This window comes from Tenrec ecaudatus, chromosome 6 (genome assembly GCF_050624435.1).
Source record: "Tenrec ecaudatus isolate mTenEca1 chromosome 6, mTenEca1.hap1, whole genome shotgun sequence".
In the NCBI taxonomy this organism is placed as follows: Eukaryota; Metazoa; Chordata; class Mammalia; order Afrosoricida; family Tenrecidae; genus Tenrec; species Tenrec ecaudatus.
In genome coordinates, this window is record NC_134535.1 from 39,894,424 (window position 1) to 39,911,904 (window position 17,481).

The 17,481-nt window shown below is 45.1% G+C and overlaps 1 protein-coding gene across 3 annotated transcripts in view; it reads left to right on the forward strand.

Annotated features, from left to right (window-relative positions):
* The first annotated feature begins 977 nt into the window (after window positions 1-977).
* The window catches only part of KITLG (KIT ligand), a 98,679-nt gene continuing 82,175 nt past the window's right edge, over window positions 978-17,481 (forward strand). For 2 of the 3 annotated variants that reach the window (XR_012784894.1, XM_075551199.1), the window contains exon 1: window positions 978-1,194. Coding sequence is in view for 2 of the 3 variants with exons in the window: in XM_075551199.1 (XP_075407314.1) it covers window positions 1,180-1,194 (15 nt within the window). In the remaining variant the exon portion in view is untranslated. The remainder of the gene's footprint in view (window positions 1,195-17,481) is intronic. The other variant, XM_075551198.1, reaches the window with a different exon arrangement.

Below are 17,481 nucleotides of genomic sequence, written 5' to 3' on the forward strand. Positions count from 1 at the left end.
AAAGGTCATGGATGTAAAGACGTGTTTGAATTGGTTGTAAAGTTACAGCCTTGGAAATGCTCTGCTTTCAAGGGTCGCTGTGAAAAGAAATTGACTCATGCAACGGAGTTTGAGCTTCTGTAAATTGGGAATTGACTTAGGACCTACTCAATATATTTGTGAAATAATTGTAATCAGATAACCCACATAAAATTCCTAGCATTATCATAGTTGTTGCTCTCTTTCTTAGCTCCAAATCTTCTCAAAAAGAAAAGAAAAGTCAGTTTTCGAAATTTCTTGCTGTGGATGAGCAGCAGGTTTAAAAATCCACCATCTCTCTTTATTCTAATTTCTAGAGACATGGTAGAGAACCATCCTGAAAATACTATCTTCCTTAGCAATACTTAACTGGGGGTGGACAATTCTTTCCATTTTCAAATATTCATTACTAATGTGATCTTTTAGAGTTAAAATAAAATACGAGGGGGGGATATGGGGTTAAGACAAAGGCCTAACTATAAATTATAATTAAACTTTTTACCGCCCCTCCCCCTCCCTTAAGGCAGGGAGGGGTGCGTTCTTTGCTCAGCACCAAGTGAGTTCCTTTCCTGCACCCTCTCCACCTAGAAGGGAACTGGGGGCCAGAGCTAGCACACGAGGTATTTCCCTTCTCCCTGGCGGTGCCAGGTGAGCCCGGGCAGAGTGGAGAGGCCGAGCTGGGACCCGCCGCGCTCGGCTCCCTGCGTCGCTGGAGCGGCGGCTGTGGGTTGCTAAGCTTCGCCTGTGGCGCGTTCCTCGGCACGCTCCTGGGGGGCTGCGGCCAGGGGATACGTTTGTCCTGATCGGCCCAACTTCTCGGGTGTTCACGGTGCTCCTGCTGCGCTCGCTCGCGCGTCTCCCCCCGTGCCCGGCTCGGGGCTCGCCTCCCTGGGGCTCCGGAAGGGAAGGAGGCGTGCCCGGGGCGGGCTCGCTATAAAAGCGCGGGCGGCGCGCGGGCCCGGCTGCACTCGCCGCCGCCGCACACTGGGCTGGGACTGGGGACGCCGCGGGAGGCACGGACGTGGAGCGGGCACCGCGCTCGGGCTACCCAATGCGCGCACTACCTGCCGCCGCTGCGCGAGCACTATGCTGGAGCTCCAGAGCAGCTGAACGGAGTCGCCACACTGCTGCCCGGGCTGGATCGCAGCGCTGCCTTTCCTTATGAAGAAGACACAAGTGAGTGCGGTGCCACCCGGAGGCGGCTTGCCGGCTCGCCTCGGAAACGTGCCCTGAGCCCGGCGGAGCCGGCGCGTGGAGGGCCCTGGGGCCCGGCTGCGCTCACCAGGCGAGCCGGTGGGGTGCGGAGGGGGCAGGCGGGACGAACAGGACCCAGGCGGCCGGCGGTGCCCGGGAGCGGCGGAGTGGGAGGGATGAGATGGACTTGGGGTCAAGTTTGCAGCCGTTAAGTTTGGAGCTGTCGGTCTGCAGCTGCATTTCTGGTCCAAGACAGGGACAGGCTCGCGGGCGCAGGAGTTCAAGTGCACTATGGAAAGGCAAGTCTTGGCTTGGAAGACATTTGCACTACCCCTGTTAGGGATTCCGAGAAACTATGAAACACAGCCATCCCCCTCACCCCACGCTCCTTCGCTCCCGCCCCTGGGTCGGAGCAGTCCCCAGGGGGGGCGCAGCCCCCGGAATGCCCCTGACCAAGCCCAGAGCAGCCGCACCGCCGCCGCCGCCCGGGAACCTGGGCTCCCCGCGGCGAGTGCCAGGGCTGAGGCTCCGGGTGAGATTCGTAGAGGTTTGCTGGAGAGGGACCTTCAATTATCTCTCTGTCTGCTTTCCAGACAAAAGAGAAACAGCATTCTTTCTTTCTTTCTTAATTGGAGGTCTAATAATAATTATTGGAGATCGCACCTTCTGCTGCTAAATCCTGTATTGCTCTCCAAGCCCCGTGGATACAGCTTAGCTCCAGGCCAAAGGAGACATTTCTCCTGGACGGGAGTCCCTCGTTCGAAAGCAGACCCCGCCGTGGCCCCCCATCCGCACTTCAGTTTGCCACCAGGCGTTCTCACCCCTTTCCCACGCCACCCCCAGACTGTTCAGTGCACCCACCGCGGGCCGGGCAAAGCTGCCCTTTCACCCCCGAGGTTCTGCAGGAGATTGCAGTTCCCGAAGTATATCCAAGGTCTGGACGTAGAGAGGGAGCGGGGAGGGACTCTGGACAGCTAGCACTAATCTTCAGTTATGGAAGGAAGAAGGCATCTGTGCCCTGAAACTGCCTGTTTGTGGAACCCGCTTACTATTTTGGTAGATGGCGAGGTGTGGGGCATGTAGACATTCAGAATGCAGTAGGAAGCATCAAGCCTCACGCACCGAGTTGGCAGAGAGAGGGGGAAGGGACACTGCGGGGCAGAAAGGAAGTTTGAGCCGAAAGCAGCAGCCAGAGACCCAGAGAAGCAGACTGCCTGTTAGTTCCTAAGGGGCGCGCCTAACATAGAGCCTGGAGATCTCCACGGCGCGCTATTGTAATGCAAATGTGAAATATCCTTGCGACAATAGAAAAGTTGTGATGTAATTACTTTATTTGTATAAGCTTTCTGCTTTGAGTAATAAGCCAGGGCTGGGAACCTAATTCTTGATATAGTAGCAATTGTTCATGTGAATGGTCCTGGTAACTGCGTCGAGAAGCCGCTACCTGCTACCTTACAGTTCAGAAAGAGATCCCCCAAAGTCCCTATCTAAACAACACTGTTGACAGATCAGGTTAATGTCCACCACTCCAAAGTGGGGCGAAGGACTATTAAGCCACTTGGAGCGGCAGTAGGAGCGATGATCCTTGCACCCTTGCTTTGCAAAACAAATGTGAGCTCTCTAATCGCCTTTCTCGCTTTGATTCAATGGCTGTGGAAATCGGATTACATGGAATAATTCCATTGAAAACTAGAAAGAGGTCCATCTACCCTGAAACGTTGTGACATCAGCGACTCAGAGCTGCTGGCCAGGGACATTTGAGACAGCTAAGTACTTTAGAAATGTGACCTGCTTGGACCAAGTTAAAGTGCAAGCCCTTTCGGGGGACTTGCTGCTGTTAAAAGACTCGCAGGGGAAGGAGGGCAGTGCCCTTGTTGAATGAAGACATTCATTGCTTGGTTCTAATGACCATCAAGGTTTCCTTTAGGGATACCCATAGCAATTCTGCATTCCTGCCACTGAGAAAGAGGATACGGGATATATGTCACATTATCAAGAAAGGTATCCCAAAGAAGTGGGGAAGGGGGGGATTCGATCCTTTCATCTATTGTCAAAATTTCAAATTCAGAAGTTACAAGGACATCTTCTGTACAACTCTGCAGTGATGTTAGCAGAGCATAGGGAAATCAGACACCAAGGAGTGGAATCAGTTCTTCCGACTGTAATCCTCGCTGGGGAAGACCCTCAAGATGTTTAAGTAGTCATTTGTAAAGATAGCATCAATTCTCATTTCGTTTTAAAAGGCTCAGTGCTCTCCTCTCACCCAAGATACAAAAGGATAATTGAGCTTTAAAAGACCCGACTTGAACCACACAGCTCCCTAACAGCCACAGGGACACCCTACCTTCTGGCCTTTCAATCAAGCTCAGTAAGTGTGAAAGTTCCATCTACAACCACTTGGGGGTTGATGAATGAGTCTTTTGTGTATTTAGCATGTGTGATGAACTTCTGTATTTGTAAAATAATTGCACAGGCAATCATCTCGAGGAGCGATTGAAACAATACATTTAATCACAGATCTGCAGAAATGAGCGTGCTTGCCATTTTTCCGATGTAGGAGTATATATTTTTTGATAACTGTGGTTTTACAGATTCTAAAAAAAATTGTGTTGTGGCTTAAAAAGACACTCTCAATGTGTTACCGTTTTTGTTTTTCAAAATATAGCAGTCTTCTACACTGGTATGTTAAATAACACTGGGGACAGCATATTCTGCAGCACCAATTAAGACCTGGTTCCATGTGCTATGAGCCTGACGCTGGCTATTGTACTTACACGTAGGGCTTTGAAATGGTTGATAAGTATCATCATGTCTGTTGTCAATGTCAGAAATACTGAACAAGGAAAGATTCATCTTGCTCACAGTTTTGAAGAGGCCATTTTTAGCCCTTGGTATTTTTTTCAGAGAAGCAGCAGAGAGAGAGAGAGAGAGAGAGAGAGAGAGAGAGAGAGAGAGAGAGAGAGAGAGAGAGAGAGAGAGAGAGAGAGAGAGGATGCTTGTTCGGTTTGCAGACTCCAAACAAAATTTACCTTTTTCTTTTTGTCTGTAAGGAGCTTGTCATGGGAGTGAGGGTGCAGGCGTCCTTCACAGAGAAAAAGGAACTTCTCCTTGAAAAGCGCATTTACTAATCTTGTCTTTAAAATCTCTGTGCTTCGAATAATTTTAATTTAGGTAACTTTTAATTGGGTACATTCTGCCAAAGCTTTAAAACCCCAGTGCTAAATTGATTACATTTAACATAAAACAAGGAAAATAACCATATGGAAATCTGAAGGCCTGGGCCAAACCAATTAAAATTGCTAAATTTTTATTTATGTCTAACTGCTGATTTGAAGATAACAAATTGTGACTCATATTTGTTCCTGAATCTTTCCATTACTAAAAGAAGCATTTAAAAAAGGAACCCTGCACCACTAGGAAGTGTGAGCATTGGTGGTTGACTGCTTGTGTGGTCTTCTGACCCAACTGGACCTATTCTTCTGAGTGCACTTTGGAGAGTGGGAAATTATCTGGTAGAAGGATTATGTACAGGCTCTGGCCTCAAAACCAACTGGGCGCTGAAGATCTAGAGTCTAATTCTTGTTGTATCACCTGTGAGATAAGTGGCTTTTGGCAAATGGGTAAACTGCTTGGGATTTTCCTTTTGTAATTTGTACAGTGAGTATAAAATAGTGGTAAGTATTTTCCTCGCATGGTGGTCGTGAGGATTAAATGAGATTTTATGTCTGTCTTTATCCCAGCTTAGTGCTTTCTTGTCTCATTTACTGCTTGACTTTTATTGTTCTTTGAGAATTGCCTGCCAGCTAACTTGAACAAACCAGAGAAAACTGGCTACTACAGGTACATGCTTCCCAAGCCAAGCAAACAGAGCAGGCGTTCCTAAATCCAAATCTGTTGATTGATTCAGTGCCTCCCATTATAGACTGATAACTGTTTATTGACTTTAATGAATACACCCTAAACTGGGGAATGTGTGGAAATGAAGGTGATATGTGGGTGGGAGAGCTGTTAATTCTTTTAAGGGCTTTTTGTTTGTTTGTTTTTTCAAAGTAAAAATGAATGAGAGAACTAGAACAAAAGTGAAAATAGACAAATCATCACTATCTGATTCAGGTCTCTATTTTTACTCCTTTGCTCTCTAAGTTCCCCTGGTATGATTCTATGGGGTTTTGTCTTAAAGACACGATAAAGAGACTTGGTCAGTTTCCTGTCCCTAGTGATTTTTGCCCTTGCTCTTTGAGTGAGCCCATGAAATCGTTTCTGCAAGATTTCTTTGTTGTCTTTCCTAGGCAACATGCAGTGGCTTTTTTTTTCATTAGACAAGTTTGGCGTGAGTGCGCGTGTGCGTGTGTGTGTTCTGCTTTTCTAGATTACCGTAGTGTTCTTTTTTGTAAAGTAGGGAAGGGCATTTGGATCTGAAGCTCTCAGGAGTGCTTCTTTATCTTTCTTTTCTAGTGCATGAATGAAGAGCAGCTGCAGGAGACCGTTTTTGGTCTTAGTCACCTGTGCAGGCAGAACAATTCATGAAACAAATTGAGGGAACACTAGGATGCTTTTATAGTACATGCTGTTTTCAGGGTTGTTTTGTATAGAGACATTGTCTCATAGGAACCATTGGCTGTGGCCTGGCTGACTGTTGCAGAGACATATTGTGCCTTTTCATTTAATCATGGGCATAGTAAAAATGGTGTGCAGGAAAGGTGGGAGCTTGACAGCATGGTCATTTTCCGATTTCTACCTATTTCTTTCGAGCCAGAAAAAAAGTGGTGGAGGGAGGGGGTGATTTTCTAATAATTAGGCCTCACCGGTTCATTTTCTAAAATTACAATGTGTGTCATCTAAATGAAGACTGTTCTTTATTTCTCTCTCTTTGTCCTTTGGCTACATTTCACTGCTTTTCTAGGCTGCCACATTGGCTTGGGTATTAAGAGATATGGAATTATTTTATTAACCCAGATACTAAGTTGTACGACTTTGAAAAGATACTTGAAACTCTCTGAGCCTCAAGTTCCTGCAACTGTAAAGTGCGAAAGTGGGAATAAGTGATTTCTAGGTGTTTCGTAGTTCCCCAAATTTCTAAGATTGTAGTAAAGAACAAGGTCGGAACCAGGTGGCATTTAAGCTTCCTTTGACTCTGGGATTTATGTAGCCCTTGTTTCTGTGAAAGTATCGATTTTAAACATTGTTTCATCACTTTTAACCAGTCGATGAGGGTAAATGAAGGAGATTTAAATTTAGATGGTTCTACTTTTAGCTATTTCACCTACTCCTTGATATTTCCTTTTAACGAGAATGGCATTGGCACTTTCCTGCTTTAGCTCTCAGGAGCCCTGGCGGCCCAGGTTTTACACGTTGGGGCGCTAACTGCAAGACAGGCAGTTTGAAACCACTCTCGGAAGCCCACGAGGGCAGGTCTTCCCTGTCCTGTAGTGTGACAGACTGGCCAAAGAGTGGTAGAAAGCTAAAATCTCAACTGTCACTCACTGTCTCCCACTCTTGTCAGTTTGCTGTACTGTGTTAAGTGCGGTGTGGCTGTGAACCTGGAAGCTACTTTTCACCAGTATTCAACTAGCAGGGTCACCAGTGACAGACAGGTTTTAGTGGATCTCCCAAACTAGGGGAAAAGTCTGGGTGATCTCTTGCTGAAACAACTCAAGGGTGAAAACGTGGTGCATAGCAGCAGAGCCTTGCCCCATCTAGAGAAGGCTTCCTCTGTGTGCTCCTGGGAAAGGTCCTTGTCTCCTTTCAACACGTCCGAGTCCAAAGAATGTGCCCTGTGCCTGGCTTCTCTTTCTCAGGGTAGTCAGGACCCTTGGACTTCGGCTTGCTTGTTTAATTTCTTTCATCTCTCAAAGGAGAATGATTCAAGATCTAGCCTAATTTTTAAGTTGTGTCCTACCTCATTAACATAAGGGCCTCTGTTCCTGCCTCATTTACAACACAGAGGTTAGGATTTACAATAGGTAGGGTCACAGAATGGAGGGTCATTATATAAAATCCCCAATTAGCATAATTAGGTAATGTTGAGAATCACAACTTAACTGGATGGACACAAATTTTTGAAGGTCACAAATCAATTCTTAATATTTCATACTTCAGCCACACACCCCTATAAATGTATGTCCTTGTCACATGTAAAACTCATTCCCCACATCAAGGCATCCCAAAAGCCTTACAACAACTTGAATTTCAAGTCTCCTGAAACAAAATTTCTCCGCATCTGTGAGCTTGTGAACTGTGTACTACAAGTTACCTGTTTTCAAAGTACTGTGGTAGAAATGGCCCAGGGTGGGCAGTTCCATTACAAATGGGGACCCTGAGAAGCTGGACTGTTTGAAGAAGAATCAGCATCAAGATTAGAGGGACAACAGGGATCAACCTGCATCATGTAAATAACACAACCTTGCATTCTGAAAACAACTTAGATGTTCCAAGATACAGCATGCAATGGATCATTCTCAAGATAAATAAAACAAAAACCCTCACAACTGAACTGGTGAACAACGTCATGGCAATGGACAATGGGTTGACGTGGTGAAGGACTTCATTTTTCTTGGATCCACAATCAGTGCCCATGGAAGCACAAGTGAAGAAATCAAAAAGATGTACAGCATTGGACAAAAGAAACCCTTTTAAAGTATTACAAAGCAAATATCAGGGAATTTCAAAAATTTCAAAGAAAATGGGATTAAAAAATAATGAAACTTTTCCACAAGAGTTTTCATTTTAACTTTTTGGTCAATTGAGTGAAGGTGTACAGAGCAGTTCATCAGGTTTACATTGAACATATTGTGTTTCAACTCATCCACCTCAGTCCTCAGGCTGTCCCTTTGCTTCCCACCTTCCTCCCCATGTTTACTGTTTCCATTCCTTTCTTTCCCAACCCTCTGGACTTTGTCCCTGGGTAAATGTCGCCCTATTGATCTTAAATGACTGATTGATCTAACACTGTGGGTGAGTTTGATGTCAGACTTCAAGAGTGACCAGAACCTTGGAGTCCCACTAGTCCCGATCCAATCAGTAAACTTGTTCTCCTTTCAATATTGCCACCCTCTTCTTTCCTCCTGAGGAGGAGAGACCAAGTTGATTCTGCCTCATAGCAACCCTGTAGGACAGGGTAGATTAGCCCCCGTGGGTTCCCAAGCCTGTAACTCTGTATAGGAGTAGAAAGTTCCATCTTCCTCTTGAGGAGAGACTTGTGGTTTTGAACTGCTGAACTTGCAGTTAACAGCCCAATGCATGACCATTAAGCCACCAGAGATCTTTTGAAGTTCAACCTAGAAGGCTCTTTTTAAGACCTCAGCCACCTCTTAGCAAAGCAGAATGTATCTTTGCGAACTCTAAGCCATGGTATTTTTAATTGCCTCATATACATGTGAAAGCGGGACATAAAATAAAGAAGATCAAATAGAATTAAGGCATTTGAGTTATGGTGTTGGCAACGATTATTAACCATACCACGGACCACCAGGACGACACATATCTTGTGGAAGCAGGATAGCCAGACTGCTCCTTAGCAGCTAGCGATGTTGTAAAGGGGGATCTGGTGAAGGACAGCATGCTTGCTAGACAGCTCAAAAAAGGAAGCTCCTGAGTGCGATGCATTGACATTGGCTGCAACCATGGGGTCAAATATAACCATGACTAGGAGGCTGGCACAGGACCAGGCTGCTATGTTGTTGTGTTGTACACAGGACTGCTGTCAGAACTAGCTCAACAGTACCTAACAATCAAACAAGAAGCCGAAGATCTCAGCTTTCTCTCTTGTGCTCTTTAAGTAGGTGAAGGAATTTTAATGAAGGCAAAGTCAGATAGCCAGGGATGATAAGCATAGGAATTGCAATGGTTTCTGAATGTGTCTGATTTATTTTTCCTCTCTCTGCAGTTCCAATATCTGTGGATATGGCTTAGAGAGAGCCAACCCAGGAGGAATCTGATAGTAGAGAGCGCATCTGTGGGGTTTTAAGCAAACGACTCTTTTAAGCAAATGACTCTTTCTCCAGGTGTGTATGTGACCTTGGCTAAGTCATTGAGTTTTAGTGTTGGATTCTCAAGTAAGAGGAAATCCTGAGCCAGACTTTCTGAAGCCATGGAAACTTGAAGAAGTCACAAAACGATTACCCCCGTCCCATCACTAACCCTTCCCCTAAAATGATTCCCTGAGGTCTTTTAAAACCAACATTAGTGTAGCTACACTAGTTTAAAAAAAAAGGTCTGCCTTGTGGCGTAGGCTCCTTCAAGAACTCCCTGTGTGGGATCAGATTGACATTGGCAACTGGAAAGATTCGATAGGAACTTTTGTGGAGCCAGCTGTTTATGTTAACGGCAGAGGAACAACTCAGAAAAGGAGAGTGAGGAAGAATGGCTGGGCAGCTCAGAACGTACCGTCATCCCCGACACGGAAATGTGGAAACCGGTGAATCGCTCGCTCCCTGTTGTGCTTCATCTATTCACAGCAGCAGCAGCAGCAACGGAATAGAGAAATAAAAAAGCAGTCCTTTTTTGGAGAGGCGAGTCTTCCAGCCAGGTACTCCAGAAGCAAGATTGAGGGGAGTAGCACTTTCACCTCCCAGAAAGAAGGTTCCTACAGGAGACCCCTTGCCTCGGCTCTTCCGTTGGCAAATCACACTCCCCAGAACAGACCTTGCCTGCCTCCTTTCCCTCATCTCCTCCAGGACTGAAAGCAGCTGAGAGCTGGGAAAATGCCAGGAGCCTGGGCAGGAAGCCTTGACCATCTGAAGCCCAGGCAGTCTTCCCAGGGGCTCACCTGAGAGTTTGCCAAGATCCGCTGGACTCTCCCCCCCCACCCCCCCTCCAGTCGAGAAAGAGCAGAACCCTCAGAAAACAGGACCTTGACCATGATACTGCCCTTCCTCACTAACTGCTCGCAGTCCCATGACCCACGCCTAGTGACCCTACAGGACACGTAAACCTGCCTTGGTGGCTTTCAGAGGCTGCACTCCTCTAGGAATAGGAACCCCCCAATGAGCTACTGCTAGAGGGAATGGCAGCGCTACTCCAAACAAAACCAAAACAGCAATAGCTGTCATTCAGGTGGCAGGATGATGGCCCCAGGCAGCACTTTGGGGGGGGCGGGGAGGGGAGGGGAGCTGCTGCCTTGGGGCTGTTGAGCGCAGCCGATTTGAAAGTAGTCTTAATGGGGGGCCAATTAGGTTGCCTTGTCTGTGTTCCTGGTGCACAGACCACTGCTCCAAGCCCCTGGTTGCTCTGCAGGGAATGCCTTTGCGCTCTCTAAGGTGACCTTGCAAAAGGGCGTGAAAAGGGGAGAACAAAGGCTTGAAAAAGCAAGCCTCTTTCACCTCCCACAAAGGCATCCCAGCGGCAGAATTGGGCCCCAGCTGCAGACCCAGGAGGAAAGAACACAGCCAAGGGGCCTTGTGTTTGTCCTCTGGGCATAGCCCTGTGGGCGCTTAGAACGTTCGCCTCTTTTTACCTGGACATAAAACCCCTGCAGGCAAACACCTTTGCTAAACTCCAGGGCTGCAATTGGGCCTCATCATTGAGTGCACCCTTTAAATGTGTGTGTGTGTGTGTGTGTGTGTGTGTTAGGAAGCCAATTTGCCCTTCAACTTTACCACTTACTAGTGGTTGTCTGTGGTGAAGGGAGGGGGGGGGCTTGCTGTGCTGTTTGCTCTGTTTATTTAGGGTTCCATTCTCAGTGCCCTCTCAACTGCTTGTGAAAACACCCAGATTCCGACATTTCCAAGAAGACTGTCACAGAGAAAGTATGTTGAGTTACAGGCGGTCTCGCCACTCTCCTGGGATGCGTTGCCCGTATGAATGTGCTGGTTTTTAAGACGCATTTTCTCAGCTGAACTTTAAGGAGAGGGCGTGGGGAAAGGGGAGTGCTGTTTTCATATAAAATAGTTTCTACCATAATCGGGAAAACCTAAGAGTTGCAAAACAAACTGCAACAGTCGCACATCGTTATTTATGGTTCTGTGTAAACCCACCATTTAACGCACTGGAACCGTGAACACATTAGGGATTTCCACGTTGGATGACCCACCCAGTGTCTGTGATCGCGTCCCGGTGGCTTCTGATGCTTTGAGAAAGCGGCTCTCTCTGGTTGCACCTACCATCGAATCCTCACCCCTAGGACAGTCGGCTCATTGAATGTGTGACACATGGTCACAGTTCAGGGAATGGCTGGAGCTGCTTTCTCTTTCCAGGTGGAGGCTGCAAGTCAGAGATCATAAAGGGCTTAGAAAAGATAAACAAAAACAGAAAAGAAAAGGAGTCTAGTGGAATATTTTTAATAACAGAAATCAATTTTGTGTAGGAAATCACAGAACTACAATGTAAGATTCACATAGTTCTTCGATGCTTTTTTAATTCCTTGCCCCACCCCCCACCTCACTCTTAATCTCTGCCCAGGTATTCATGTTTTTTTACCTATAGACTCGAGTATAAGCCAACCTGAATATAAGCCGAGGCACCTAATTTTACTACAAAAACTGCATTAAAAATGTGTTGAAGAACTCGGCTTGTTATTTATTAATTGGAGTTATATATGTTTGCTTATATGTTAGGGCCATGCTATTTCCTGCCTTAACAATACATAGAAAATGGTGACCTTCTGTCTGTATTCTTTTTCTATTTAGGTCCTTTGTATTCTTAGACTTTTAAATTGGTTTTATCATTTATTGTTTGCACTACCACATAGATGACTCAGCACGAGGAAATGATATTTAATGTCTGTTAACTATTTGACACTTTTAGTGTGCAGCCATTTAAAAGCACTGTTAGGAGCCAAGTCCTGCCCCCTTTCCCCAATCACTGCCGTGTTTGAGCCCGTTGGTACAGCCACTGCATCAGTCCATCTGGTTTCCCTTGCCCTCCGCTTTACCAAGCATGATGTCTCTGACCAGAGACTAGGCCATCCTGCTGACGTGTCCACAGCACATGAGATGAAGTCTCACCATCCTTGATTTTCAGCACTTCATCTAAGAGAGATCCCCCCAGCCCTCCAAGTTTGCTTCATCCACATCATTAAGGTGGGTTCCGCATTGAGGAGGCAGCTCTTCCCTGGTCTTATTTTAAAGGGCTCCCAACCTGAGGGGCTCGTTCTATGGCATAGTCATAAGGTTACAGCACATCACCACCCTTTCTTCCCAGTCACTCATCATCTGGAAACTTCACTGAAACTGGCCCACCAGGAGTGGCCCTGCTTGTCTTTGAACTATTGGTAACATGGCTTTGTGCATCATAGAAACATATACATCTCCACAGATTGACAAGCCAACAGAGGAGTGGTAGATTTTCAAATAGCTCCACCCATATTTTTAAAGCACAATCACTCTACCTGGTAACAGTTCATTGCCAAAATGACACTTAATAGATATAGATCCAAGGTCAATTAATTCATAGAACTTTTCTTCTGGGAGGTCAGTACTATTTTTTTTAATCCCATTTCACAGATGAGGAAACTAAAATAGTAAGATCCTCCCCCTGTCAACTCTTTATTGCCAAGATTAACACCCAAAGAGATGCAGCTGGCACAACCACAGTGAATCTGTGTGGCACATTCAAAACCACAAGGATACACTTTAAAAAATAGGAACATTAAATTATTAAAAACACACCATTCAGATATTATAAATAGTTGCTGGTAACAGAATTGGGAAACAGAAATTTCAAAATTCCAGATGTGAGCAGTGACTCACCCTGGACATGCAGTATACATACGAGGGGGCTTTCCAGAGCTCCTGGGAAAATGGCATGGAACTATAATTTTCTACCAACTTTTTGAGGCTCCATCATATGTTTGACTATTCTAGAGTGACTGAAGGCATGATTCAGATTATTAGGCACTGAGTCTTCTTTCTTTTCCCCCCTCGATGACAGATATTTTTCCTTGCTTAAAGAAATATAAAAAATCTTGTCAGTTAGGTGAAAGTTTGTTTGCAGAGCATCAGTTTTACACACAGCAGTCAGTCTATGAACCCTTTGCTATCCCTTTAACGGACCATCGCTTGTCCCACTGCCTCCCTGTGTTTACTGTGTCCTTTCCTCCTTTCCTAACCCTCTGACCTTTGCCTTGGGTAGGTGCTGCCCTTTGGATCTGAAATGGTTGATTATTATAACACAAGGGTGGGGGTCGGTGTGTGTGTGTGTGTGAGTTCAGCTCTAGACCTGAAGGGTGACTAAAGGCCATATCTTGGGGGTCTTATTAGTCTGTATCATCCAGTAAGCCTAGTCTCTTTTATGATTTGGGGTTTTGTTCCATAGTTTTCTTCCACTGTCTCCAGTACCTTCTTGTGTGGACCTTTACAGAGCAGTTGGTGGTGGTAGCCAAGCACCAGCTAAATCTTCTGGTCTTAGGGTTGTGGAGACTGATATTTGCCTGGTCCATTAGTCCATTGGACTGTTTGTTTCCATAGGTCTTTCAATTTCCAATATTCTCTCCACTGGCAGGGTAATGGAGAGATCAACAGCTGCACCTAAGATGCTCACAAGCTTTTAAAATTCTAGTTGCTCATTGTGTTAGTTTGGGTAGACTAGAGAAACAAATTCATAAACACACATATGTAGATAAGGGAGAGGTTTATCTACAAGAGGAACTGGACATTGAGAAAACATCCCAACCCAGCCCAGTTCAAGGCCATAAGTCTGATATTAGCCCAGATGTCCGATACCAATCTATAAAGTCCTCTTCAGACTCACGAAACACATGCAATGAAGCCAAATGCAGGACAATCACAAGCCAGTGGGGAGAAAGTCTTTTGGTCCAGCGGCATTGTAAGCATCTCAGTGCCGGCAGGGATCTCTCAGTGGCTTCTCCGGCTTCTGAGGTCTGGTTGTGTCCATGTGGCTTGTCTTCTGCAATGTCTCCTGGGGAGTGGCAGAGAGAGGTGTAAGTACCAGATCTCCCACAATTCTCAGGACAAGGCCTTGCCCACAGAAGTCTCATTGGCTATCTCCAGATTGACAGCCTAGACTCCACCCCTACACTCTTAATCCTTAAATTGACACCAGATTAGGTGACTACCACACTCATCTTCAGAGTAGAATGTAGAACACTGTTTTTGTGTCAACTATGTCAAGCCAATGCCCTTCAGTGTATCCTAGGCCCAGTGACTCATTCTTTCAACGTGCTTGGTTATGTCTAAGGCATTGTCATAACTGGCCTCTATATGATCTACCACATTCATAGATATATTTGTAGCAAAGGTAAATGTACATATATGGATATCCTCTGTCAAATTTCTATATTTGGGGAGGGGGAAGGGATACAACCACCTTTCTTCCCACACCGATGGAGCCTGCGTGTCTAGCCAAGCATCTCCTGGAAGATCACCAGTATTGAAGGGTTTTTATATAACAGTAATTTCCTCTGTTGCCTTTAACTCTGGCAACCCCCACAGTGTCTTCCCCTGACTCCGTCTCTTTTGTATGTGAGTGTGCGCCAACCTCCCCGTACTATTAATCTGACTCTTAGGCCCTCATGGAGTAGTGGGTGATGAGCTGGGCTTCTAACCACAAGGTCAGCATTTTGACACCACGGGCCACTTCCTCCAGAGAAAGAAGAGACTGTCTACTCCCATGAAGAGTTACCCACAGGGGCTGTTTGACCCTGTCCTATTCTAAAGAACCAAATTCACTGCTATGACATCAGTGCTGACTCATAGTCACCTCCTGTGGGTTATAGGACGCCTGTCCTGTAGGAGCTCTATCAGTCCCAGTCAACTTGACGCGCAGTGAGTTTGGTGTTGTCTGTGTCTTTTTCCTGCTTTCATATTTTTCTGCATTTGGTAGATAACCATTTCCTTTTCTGCTACAGTGGCCAAACATGGAACATTATAGCAAATTCATGTGCTTTAAGATGTAAATACACACTTTAAGAAAGCAAAGGGAAAAAAAATAAGAGAAAGAGACACATCATATTATACTACAAAAAAGAAAAGTAAATTCAGTGTTATGACAGATTTGGATATCAAAGCTTCCATGAATAAACCAATTTAAATAGCCTACAGACACTAATATGAGAGGGCTTCAAATAGTTTGTGTAAAAATTCCATTAACTTAGAAAATCATTTTATTGGGGGCTCATACAGCTCTTATCACAATCCATACATACATCTATTGTGTCAAGCACATATGTACATTTGTTACCATCATCACTCTCAAAATATTTGCTTTCTACTTGATCCCTGGTATCAACTCATTTTCCCCTCCCTCCCTACTCCCCCACCCTTTTGAACCATCCATAATTTATAAATTATTATTTTGTCATATCTTACACTGTCCAATGTCTCCCTTCTCCCACTTTTCTGTTGTCCATCCCCAGGGAGGAGGTTATATGTAGATCCTTGTAATCTGTTCCCCCTTTCTACCCCACCCTCTCTCCACCCTCCTAGTATCGGCACTCTCACCACTGATCCTGAAGGGATCATTTGTCCTGGATTCCCTGTATTTCCAGTTCCTATCTGTACCAGTGTACATCCTCTGGTCTAGCCAAATTTGTAAGGTAGAATTGGGATCATGATAGTGTGTGTGTGTGTGGGGGGGGCACAAAGCATGTAAGAAGTAGAGGAAAGTTGTATGTGTCATTGTTGCTACCCTACACCCTGACTGACCCAGTTGCTTACAGATGGGCTTTGGGTCCCCACCCTGCATCCCGCCCCCGCCCCCCTCATTCACAATGATATGGTTTTTTGTTTTTAATGCCTGATACCTGATCCCTTCGACACCTCGTGGTCATACAGGCTGATGTGCTTCTTCCATGTGGGCTTTGTTGCTTCTGAGCTGGATGGTTGCTTGTGTATCTTCAAACCATTAAGACCCCAGACGCTATATCATTTGATAGCCAGGCACCATCAGCTTTCTTCACCACATTTGATTATGCACACTTTTGTCTTCAGTGATATATCAGGAAGGTGGGCACCCACTGATATGATATTTTGTTCTTTGATGTCTGATACCTGGTCCCTTCGACACCTTGTGATCATATAGGCTGGTGTACTTTTTCCATGTGGGCTTTGGTGCTTCTGAGCTAGATGGCTGTTTGTTTACCTGCAAGCATTTAAGACCCCCGACGCTATATCTTTGGATAGCTGGGCACATCAGCTTTCCTCACCACATTTGCTTGTGCACCTACTTTGTCTTCAGCAATCGTGTTGGGAAAGTGTGCATCATGGAATGCCAATTTAATAGAACAAAGTGTTCTTGCATTGAGGAAGTACTCGAGTAAAGGTCCAATGTCCATCTGCTGCCTTAATACTAAACCTACAAATATGTGCATGTAGATCTATTTCCCCATTATCCTATATAAATATATTTACATATGTACATGCCTGTATTTAGACCTCTATAAATACCCTTTACCTCCTAGTCCTTTACTCTGTGTCCTTTTACTTTCCTCTTGTCCCACTGTCATGCTCAGCCTCATTTGGGTTTTAGTAATTTCTCTCGGTTACATTGCCCTTACTGAATCCCTACCAGGCCTCTCTCACCCTCCTTGCCACTAATTTTGGATCACTTGTTGCTCCCTTGTCCCTGGGTTTGTCAACACCACCTCCTTTTTCCGGCTTCCCCCTCTCCCATGTCACCCCAGAACCATCAGTCCCATTGTTTTCTCCTCCAGACTGTTCATCCAGCCTGTCTTATCTAGATAGATCAGCAGAGATAATAATATGCACCAAAAATCAAGGCATAGCAAGTCTATGAAATTTTATTTATATTTTTCCATGAACTCTTGAAGCCCCCATTTTGGTTCAACAGTCTTATTTATATAACTTATTTATTTATATAACATAACTTTCTTTAGCATTCATAAGCACTCTTGGTAAATTAAAAAATGTATTTTATTTTTTATCTCCCCTTTCTGTGAAACAATTATACAAAATAAGCTCAAAGATGAGCTACTTAAGAAGAGAAAAAGAGCAAGTTATTGAATGAGGAAATGAAAATATCAGTTAATTTTTGTTGATTATTCCCCATACATGACACATTGTGTCACATATATGATCAGAATGTCAGTACATCTCATTTTATTGTAGCAAAATGTTATGATATAGGTGTGATTATTAGCACCTTAAAAACAGGAAAGTAAACAAGATCGATGGTTCCAGAGGGACTTGGCGGGAGGAGGAGGCAGGGGAAGGGAGTGGTGAGTGAAAAACCCTATAGACAGGGGAACAACTAGGGAATTAAACAAGGAGAACATAGATATTCTGGGGGTGTTGAAGCAACAGCAGTCTAGCTGAGAGGAATTACCAAGAGACAGAAGGGTGAGTGTAATGGTGG